The following is a 10,347-nucleotide window of genomic DNA, read 5'->3' as shown; positions in this document are numbered from 1 at the left end:
GAATGCCTTCTTCCAGATCAGGATTTTAGATTAGTTTGTGTCCAGGTAAACTCCTTCATGAGACATGCTGTCATTTAAGTATAATGTGTACATCTTATCTGAAGATGACTTAGTCTCTTGATGATACAGTGTGTGTTAAATTTTTATTGTAACAGTTGATAATCTTTTTTTTCCCCAAGGTGATTTCTGGAGCATCTTCCCAGTATTCAGTAAGCGCCATTCACAGTCCTGTTTTTCCACGTTTTTCAGATATATCGGGAAGTCAGATTCAATAACAATCAGCGTGTGGAATCACAAGAAAATTCATAAAAAGCAGGGAGCTGGTTTTCTGGGTTGTGTGAGACTTCTTTCAAATGCAATCAACCGCCTTAAAGACACTGGTTGTAAGTAAGCTAAAGGCTGGAGATCCTTCTCTTTCAGACCGAACTTTCATGCACAGACTTTCAGAGAGTGACAGTTCATTGGGGTTTGGCCGGGTTTTATAAAGCTTGTGTAAACCATTGATTTGGTAGTTTGTAACTGTATTTGTGGCTGAGGATAGCACGAGTAGGATAGGGAATATAACTTTGCTTTGGCTTTTCAACTCCTTTGCCCCGTTTCCACAGGCGGCGCTAACTCCAGTGCCGCAGTCTGGCTGTGGATTGTCAGCACTGAACCTACTGAGTTGGAATTGCAAAGGAAGACAGACGCGAATTACTTTCAAATTACCTTTTTATTACCCTCAAAAATGCAAGTCTTGAGGGGTAAACAAAAGGGTAGATCTATCCTGAAGCTGAATGTGTAGTTTAAAAATCAATGGGCCTTCAAAATCAATTAGTAAATTTTGTTGTGAGATATTAAGTGCTTTATAACACTGAACACTTTGTGTTTATTTTTTCAGAAGTTAATTAACACGTAAGATGCTGTTTTCTCGTTATCCTAATGAGTGCCATTTACTTCTGAACAAAATTTGGCACACTGTTTGTAATAGAAAAGCAGTTCTTGGCTATGCAGATAATTGGGGGAAAAAATAAAAAAAATTTTAAAAAGTGATGTGCTGGTAGAGAAGCATTGTGATTTTACCTTCAATGACAGAGTCTTTGGCAATAAAGGTATAACTGAAGTTCTCTTAATTATTTTTCACTAGGTCAGTGCTTCGGCATATTGCACTTTGCTCAGTTTTATAAAGTTTTACCTATTAGTGCAGAACATGTGGATTGAAGCTGCAGGTTAGCTCTGTGCTGTGCCAAGTGTTGAACTGGAAGTGCATCATGACAATGGCTGGTCTTCACAAGGGAAGAGAGTTCAAAATACTTTTTACAATCACTTTAGACATCCAATCTGGGATAACGTCATTTCTTATTCATCAAATGAGCTTTGTGAAGTAGGAAACATCATAAAGCAAAACTACTCTAGTTTTGTTTTCTGTTTTAAAATTATGAAAAATGAAGTCTTGGCTGAAGATCTTTAGTTTTGCTTCCTTTCCCCCATCTTTTGAAGTCCAAACTATCTTACACTAGGCTGAATTATGTTCTGATGGTGCTGGAATATGCTCGTCAAAGGCAGCAAATTATTGTATGACTTATGGTTTTTGTCCTTGTTTCGTAGATCAGAGACTGGATCTGTGCAAGCTTGGGCCAAATGACAATGATACTGTTAGAGGACAGATAGTAGGTAAGTAAAGGTTTTTATCTTTTAGTTCTCTTAATAGTAGCTACAAAAATAGCCTTTCTAGATGTCAGGTTTCTGTATTTCCCCCCCCCAAAATTCAGTGTCTAAGGCCAGAGCCAGTTGGACCTCAAGTTAGAAGTGTGTATGGAGAGAATTTAAAAAAACCCCAAACAAACGGTGAAACAAAACACCCCAAACCCCAAAACAATCCTCCCTCGAATGTTATTGTTATAAGTGTTGGAACAGATAAGACCACAGGTAATACGAAAATTATTTAGAAAGCTTTTAATTTAACTTTAAAGAATGGTGATAGTTTGAGCCTGAACTCCCTGCAACTACAACTGACTACAATTTTTTTGGCCATTGAGAGTTTCAGCAAAGCTGTGCTTCCTGTAAACCATCTTGCTGTAACAGGAGTGAGTTGCTGTCTGGGATGACTTGGTCAGTTCATTTTGTGTTTTCACAGGTTATTAACAAGTCTGTCACCAGTGTTAGTAACTGTGCTTTGTTGTTCTGCTAACTCATAAACCTCAAATAACTTAAAAAGAAGCTGGAAAATTGAGAAACAAGTGTCCACAAACTACTTCATGAACGCTTTTTGATGCGTTGGAAGTTGTTTCAGAAGATAGCCTTTCTGTAGGTCACTTAAGATGTCAAAAAAAAAAAAGTTGGTCAGGGTAAGGAGGTCTGTATTTTTATGGCAAGATGTTAATGAGAATATTTGGACATAGAGGAAGGAAAAGTGCTTTTTCATGCGCTGTTTTATGTTCAATTCCTAGTTCAAATAATATCCAAGCAACGTCCTTGTTTTGTTAGCCAGGGAAAACTTGAAATATTAGTCAGCAAATAAGGCCTTCAGGGCATTTGTTCGCTTTCCTGAAAGTGCTCCGTTGAATAAAACCAGTGACTTTACCTCTTTATGTTGCTTTAACGTTCTGTCTGGCATCTGATCTGCAAGTGTTTGCATAGTATTGGATAAGAGGCACAGGAGAGTCAAATGATGGTAGAAATAGGGAGCCCTAAGTGCATTGCTGACGACACTTCAGGCCACTCTTGAATAATAAATTTTTCATGTGAACTTGGACAGAAGAGTAAAGGATGAAACAGTGGCTTTTCTAGGGTGTGTTATGTTGTACGCTGGTCCCCTGATCATCCATGCTGTGCATGTGATTTTGTTTGTGGGGTTCCTTGTAAGAGGAAACGGAGAGCTTGTTCCGGGTCTGCTCCGCACAGCACAGACCCTCTCTGCCCACAGCAGTCCCTCAGACGGGGCATTAGCAGGGACTGTCCCCTCACACCCGGACGTGCTCTCCTGCCCTCCAGAGTTTGCAACATGCGGCCTTGTCACTGTGACTTGAGAACCCCAACATTAATTAAACAAGGAAAAAAAACAACACCCCACCCCAAAGCACTCAAGGCTATTGGGATGCCAGTTGGGAAGCCTGGGGCAAGCACTGTGCAGTGTGGGCATGGCAAATACACTTGAGAGAGAACTAGTTGCCAGAGATTACTAGCCAGCAGCGTGGGCACAAACTAGGCTGACCAGTTGGCTAAATCTGTTGTGACCATGAAAAGCAGCATTAGCTCTTTTGGCATGTCGCTGGGGCTGTCCCCCGTTAGCCGGAGCTGCTGAATCACGCACTGAGCCTTGAAAAAAGTTTGTCAGGTTACAGCGGAGAGCGAGAACAACTCTGTGCGTTCTGCTTTCTGCTGTTATCACCAGAAAGGTCAGGTTTCTCCATGGCTTCATGGCTGTGTTTAAATTTAATGTGTCCTTGGTGAGATTCCAGAAAATCCCGGATTTTTTTAATTTAAATTGTCATTATTAATCTCCTTATATTTTAGTCTTTCTTCACTAATGCAGTTTTGGTGAATGGGTGAATGAGTCTGAGTAAAACTAGGTAATTTCTCTGCAGTAGTTACATGGTGGAGAAATCTTGATTAAAAGTAAGAAGGTAGAAAAAATTGTAAATATAGTCTCAGGCTTCTAATGATAAACTGGTTAAAATTAAGAGGCTATACAAGGTTGGAAATGAATATTAAAATCTAATTGATATCTTCAGCAGATGATAACCTTACCAATGCAGTGCACAGCGGGGCAAGCCTTTATCGTTTGGGACAGGGAGCGAGGGCATCTTTGTCTTAAATCCCTGGGGTTATCTTCAAAGGGGGGAAGAAAAAGGGGACACTGGTGAGTAGTGGATGCAAAGGGCCCCTGAACTGTGTCTTAATCTTGCAGCTCTCTTCTGTGCCACCATTTTATTTCTGAGGTGGCGGTGCAGAAAAAATGAGTCCTTACTCAGTACAAAATGAAGCCGTGCACAAATTTGGGTCCTCACGTAGGCAAAGAGGAGGTAATTGCCTTTGTTTAGCTTCATTTTTGTCTGTGTGTATTGCTTGCCAAACTTTGCCTACATGTAACAATGTGAACTTGTAATGTGTGGGTTTATTGCAGAATAAAGACATCATCTAAAATTTTGTTTTGGCTGAAATTAAATTTAAGGTGTCTTTTGCTCTGAGGAGTTCTTTATTCATGGGAGACTAGGAGTTACTACTGATTAGGAATAAAGCAACAGGTACTGCAGGGCTCCCTGGGTTGGTCTGTTAACGGCCAGAATCCGAAGCTTCAAAACATGTAGGTGTTAGAAATTTGGAGACTGGCAAAAACTGCCAGTACCACTACAGCTTTTTTAACTTCGTGGTCTTAGCAAAAGTTTGGTTGTGTCTAGGTTAAGGTCTGTAAGTTTATTTCACTGCATACATAACTAGGACTTGAGGGCAGTTGTCCAGAGGTATGGTAGTGCCACAGCACGTATTTAGCTTTTATTGTTAAAGGCAAAACAAAACATAAAATAAACCCAACCCCACAGAACATAAGTGTCATAAATCATCAGATTGGACACTTGCAAATTACAATATTGGGAACAAAAGCAGCCTAAAAAAATAATCTTTGTTTTTGTAATTGTAGTATAAAAGCATCAGGCATAATTATCCATAACAGTGAAACATGTAAAAAATAAAAGCTTTAAAAAAAAAAAAAAAAGCAATACGGTTTTGCTGAGGGCACTAAAGGCTTTCCAGGGTGCTGAGCACTGCTTTGCGCGAGAGTTGCATTTGACTTCTTACCACTGGTGTTTGAAAGTAGCCGATAAACCAAACATGTAGTGCTTCTAGCAATTACATTTTGCTTGGTTTTGTGTGTGTGTGTATGTGTGTGTTGAATCCCATGTGCACACAAAATACATATGGAGGAGTGAAAAACAGACAGGAATTTCTTCCTTAGCTCTTCCTGGTAGCAGTTCTCCCATTAGCAGTGCCAGTGTGGCTCTAGCTCTGTCCCGCTGGCTGTCCCAGCCGTGCCTGAGGTTAGCCACCCGGCAGCCACCAGACCAGTGTCCCAGTTCGTCTCAAATGGAGAAAAGTTAATGACAGCTTCAGAGTTAACTAATTTTTCTGCCTTAACTCACACTCATGTACTTTAAGTTAGCTTTTTAAAGTAGGATGTGGCGAATTACGTGTATGAAAACTTAGCTACTCTCCTTGATCTGTGGGAAAGAAAAAATATCCAGAACATGCTCAGCTTAGTCCTCCAAGTTGTACCATTTCTCTTTTAAATATAACTGTAATTTGCGTTCAGATGTCATAACTTCAATAATTCTTTTATTATCTCAATAGTAAGTCTTCAGTCCAGAGACCGAATAGGCACAGGAGGACAAGTTGTGGATTGCAGTCGGTTATTTGATAATGATTTACCAGATGGGTAAGCTGACATCACTGTGATGTAAATGCAAATATAGCTCATACCACAGACTTTTGCAGTCATGAGAAGTCAGAGTACAACTAGGTTGATTTATTTTTATTCTGGGACTCAGAGTTCTTCCAGTTTTGAATTCGGGAGCAGGAGATAAACCCACTAGGATACACAGAATAGTTAAGAGTTTGACCTTTGTCTTGTCTCTTCTTGGAAAATGGGAGGTGTCATATGTGGGTAAATGAATTAAAAAGTAGGCTTGTCTAAGAAAATGTATGTCTTTCAAATTATAGAACTGATAAACTAATATACTGTTAAATCACAGCCAGGAAACTGCCTTCGCCCATATAGTAGTTTTGTAGTGAAGTAGTGAACGCACAGGTCTAGCTGCCTTCTGCAGCACCTTGCAGAGGAATACACTGGTGTAAAAATGGATCGCTTTTTCTTCCATGTAAAGCGTAGGGAAGAAAACATGATTGGAAAAGGTAATGGATCCTGAGTTCTTGCTGTATTTACCTGCCAAAGGCTGAGTTTAGGATTTTTATTTGTCCCTGTGAGAGTTAATGACATCATTAACACCTAGAACAGTTTTCTGAAGACAGAAAAATGTTCACTAGTAGGTTCTAGTGCTGTCATCAACTTTTTCACAGCAAACAGAGACCTTCTGAATGTGATTTTTGGCAGGTAAAGACAGGAGAAACTGATTTTTCAGATGACGAATTTTGAAACATCAGCTATCATCTAAGTCCTAAACAGCATTCTTCTGTTAATTTGGAGCCTGGAGAAGTCAAAAACGTTTTTGAAAACGCTTTTAAATTTTCACTTCAAAAATGTTCATTGTATAGATTTTGCTTTCTTAATTGTGTGACTGCAAAGCTAGTGTATAGCCTTCTGTATTTTGGAGTGCAAAAGTAACAGTAATTAAAAAGTCATGTTGTTTGAAGGTGACTTTTTAATGAAAGCAAGTAGTGCATGGAGATACTGTGATATTATTAGAATCAGTGGTCAAAAGAAGTTAAATGCGTTATTAAACGATGTTTTCGAGAAGTTTCTTTATATGGCTATTTGGATTTCATTAGAATTCAAATAGTTACTGAACTTGAAGTTGATGTTGTTAATGATACGCCTGGTTCCAATGAAAGAATATGTAAAATCAATTGAGTTGAACTTCCCCATTGTTTCCTGTTACCGTGTTCAGCGAACATGATTCATAATAGTGTAAGTCTTCCTGAGCTGGCAGTTATGTTGGAAACATTTTGTGCCCTGGTTTCCTGGAAATACCACTCATTGCCTTATCTCTCGATGTCTGAATTCTAGGTGGGAGGAGCGGAGAACTGCTTCTGGAAGGATCCAGTATTTAAATCATATTACACGAACAACTCAGTGGGAGCGACCGACACGGTAAGAAATTATTTAGGAGACAGCATGGGGTGATGTTTGTTTGCTGACCCCTGAGTGCTGAGCACAAGCAATTCTAAGTGTCTCTAATGCTTAGGCATTCCTCCGAGTCGCTCTACAAGTGCTGTGTGCTCTTCTTGTCAAATATTAGGCAGGCTGAAGGAGTAGGATGTTAAACTCAGAAGAATCATTCTGACTAGATGAGGTTTTTTTTCTCCTCTAATACTAGCAGCTTTGCTTTTATGTGGAGCTGCTATAGTATAACCCTATAAATACAGACACTACAATGTGCAGGCATCGTGAGGGCTGAAGAAGAGCCATTGTGAATACCTGACAGACATTGTCTGTGTACATGCTGTGACCAGAACTTGTAAAGCTCATTGTTACAGAGCATGTTTCAAAATAATTTGTTTCAGGGATTTCCTGTGTCCTTATCAATCCCTGTTTAAGCCATTTTGAATCCTTTTGAAAGCAGCATTGAGATATGAAACCACATAATTCAGTGTTTCCTCTTGCAGTTGAGTTCTCAAGAGCCCCTGTTTTTTAGCTCGCTTGGCCCTTCTTCACTGTCCTTGCCAAATAACCTTCCTTAAAACTTAGAAGGAATAACAAGGCCTGGTCACTTCCTTAGCCTTATGAAGGCAAGGTGAGAAAGTTTGGGCTGTATGCTGCTGATTTTTAAGTCAAAATAAAAAAAAAGTTTACTCTCAGCACTGTTTGTTAAAGGTGGGAACTGTTCATATGAGCCTTTGATTTATCTTAATCCTGCAGCGTCACACACCAAGTGTCAGGTCAGACCCTAAGATAGGTGAGGACGTTTGCTAATTACTTTGGGATGAACAGAAGTTTTCTGCCCGTAATCGAGGTATCTTGTTCAACAAGTGAACTGCTCGGTTCTGCCATCCACAGAGATTTCCTGAGAGCCCTTAGATGAAGCCTCCATGAAGTGTGTTGCATAGCCCCATGTCCAGTCAGCCATGTGGTTTTCACATTTCCCCCCCCAGGCCAGCATCTGAGTACTCCAGTCCAGGCAGACCGCTGAGCTGTTTTGTGGACGAGAACACTCCAATTACAGGAACGAACGGTGCGACCTGCGGGCAGTCGTCAGATCCCCGGCTGGCAGAGAGGAGAGTCAGGTCACAGAGGCACAGAAATTACATGAGCAGGACGCACTTGCACACTCCTCCCGATTTACCTGAAGGATATGGTATGCAAATTAAAATTTAATTGTAGGTCTCTCAAGAAACAGGGAAAGTGGGTTGTGTCCTCTGATTCCTTAGTTTGGGGAAATCAGCCTTTGTGACGTTCTGTATTGCATTTATTCTTACAGTTATTAATTCGTCTTGATTTCACAGAGCAAAGGACGACGCAGCAAGGTCAGGTCTATTTTCTGCATACTCAGACTGGTGTTAGCACATGGCACGATCCAAGAGTACCTAGGTAAGAAACGGTGGAAGTATCCTTAACAGGTCTAATCAGAAGAGATTAAGCAGCACTCAGAGTTTTCTCTGTCCAATATTATATTTCTGACTCTTGGCCACTAACGTATCATTTTAACAAGTCATTCAAACAAATTCATTCATCAAAACAAGTCAGTCTCTCTTCCTTAGTTCTTCAAGTTGTTATTTTAATGCAAAGATGGAAAATCAAGAAATAAGTTTCAATGGTGTTTTGAGAACAGGTGTAGTTTACTGAGTCTAGATCATAGTCAAGTCCAGGTTTTAATACTCTGTAAAATAATGAAACAAAAAGTAGGATCTGAGCAGTTAAAAAAATACAGATTTATCAAGATAACTGCATGAAAACTGGGTTGGTTTTAGTTTTTAATTCAGGCTTTGGAAGTTAACAAGACCTGAGGAATTGGCAGCCTACATTTATGAAGAACAAACTTTGTGACAAATAGGCTGGACAAATGTGATCGTTTTTGACGGAGGAGCAAAGGGAAAAACCCAGAAAATCTAGTGGATGCCCCTTGGATGTTTAGACACACTATTTGTAGTGAATTACAGTCCCATCATCGCATTAACTTAAATTTACATGTCTGTGAGAATTACTGTCCTATGTTCAGACTACCAAATGTGATTTACTCAAGGGGAGGGAAACTTGGTACATTTTTAAGAAACTAATTGGAGACACTGGAGACACCTTCCATAAAAAGCCTGGAAGGTGAACTGGTGAGCTGGGTTTGAAGTGCCAGGATGTTGGGTTTGGGGCTTTGGTTTGGGGTTTTTTTTTTTTAAAAAGAAAGAGGAAAAAAAAGGCTTTTTTTTTTTTTAAACATTTGAGTATGGTAGCAAACATCTAAAAATGCACAATCTTTTTTTACAGCAGGTTTCCTGTTGCAGAGCAGAAAGGAGTATTTATGGTCTTTATAATGCTCTAACATTATACACTTTCAAGCATCTCGTTAGCAGCATGTAAATGGGAAAGAATCTGGGGGAGAGTTAAATGAGTAGAGAGGCTGAGAGAGACTGACCTGTGATTAAAATACTCAAACTGCTATTTCTGTTGCAGCTTTCTCAACACTTAGAAGAAAATAAATTAGAAGTGTTCTTTCCGTTCAGTGTCCTTATTTACACGATACATATGTGTAGATTTTGTACGTTGCTGTACATGTGATTGATGATGTGTTTGAAAGAAGGGTTAACAAAGTATTGTTAGCTTCTGGTATTTCTTGGTAAAAAACCAAGAAATTCTGTTGAAAATTAAAGCCTGTGGACGGTTGTGTAAAATACTGTGTGTATTTGGGAATTGGCAGCCGGTGTTGGCATTTCTGAAAACTGTAGCAACTTTATCAGTTGCTGCTGGTGTCCACATGGATATCCCGGGAAGGATAAAGTGCCTCCTGGCCATAACTTCATTGCGTTTTTGGATGATTCCTTTGGTTTTATTACTACTTGTGTGTTACGAGAATGAGCTTTGCTTTGATGTGTTATCTGTAGACTGGAGGGTGGGATGCAGTTGGGCATCAGAAAGTCCGTGATTGCATGTTACACAAATCTGGACTAGACTTCTCTAAAAAATTTTTTATTAAGATCTTCTAATCCTTAGTTTGCCATGTAATTCTTTTGTATGAAATCTAAGCACTGCTCTTGCGTGTGGCAGCGAAACCGCCTGAGTGTCTCAGAACAAAATTTAGCTGTTTGCATGAGGATAAGTCCTTTCTAACGAATACTGTGTTTCTACGCTAATACACTGTGGCCCTTGAGTTCATAAAAACAAGCCCTGCAGGTCAGCAGCAGCGTGTATGTGGGTAATCTCATCAGAAGTTTAGTCCCAGAACCTTGTTTTTCCATTAGTGGCTTCTCAGCCTTTCGAGTCCCTGCAGACGGCATCATTTTAGCCGATTTGTCTCTCTGCTCTTTCTTCCCCTCAACTCACATGATCCTGGGAGATCTGAAGACTTGCACCTTTAAAAAGAGCCGCACTTGGCAGTGGGAGGTGTCAGAGGTGTGAATTAGACACAGGGAAAATCAGTAAGTGTACGTTTTTGAAGGCTGCTTGTTTGCAGCGAACCTCTGGAATGAATCTAAGTCTTCCTAATTTCA

General features: G+C 39.9%; 1 protein-coding gene across 1 annotated transcript in view; it reads left to right on the top strand.

Moving 5' to 3' along the window:
* Positions 1–249: 249 nt before the first annotated feature.
* The window catches only part of SMURF2 (SMAD specific E3 ubiquitin protein ligase 2), a gene marked incomplete at its 5' end in the record, with an annotated part of 22,224 nt that continues 12,126 nt past the window's right edge, over positions 250–10,347 (top strand). Inside the window, 6 exons of the mRNA XM_010139585.1 lie at positions 250–383; positions 1,588–1,653; positions 5,326–5,410; positions 6,719–6,802; positions 7,804–8,006; positions 8,155–8,239. Coding sequence (XP_010137887.1) covers positions 250–383; positions 1,588–1,653; positions 5,326–5,410; positions 6,719–6,802; positions 7,804–8,006; positions 8,155–8,239 — 657 coding nt within the window. The remainder of the gene's footprint in view (positions 384–1,587; positions 1,654–5,325; positions 5,411–6,718; positions 6,803–7,803; positions 8,007–8,154; positions 8,240–10,347) is intronic.

Source organism: Buceros rhinoceros, unplaced genomic scaffold (assembly GCF_000710305.1).
Source record: "Buceros rhinoceros silvestris isolate BGI_N320 unplaced genomic scaffold, ASM71030v1 scaffold46317, whole genome shotgun sequence".
NCBI lineage: Eukaryota > Metazoa > Chordata > Aves > Bucerotiformes > Bucerotidae > Buceros > Buceros rhinoceros.
This window is presented reverse-complemented; position numbering and strand designations above follow the sequence as displayed.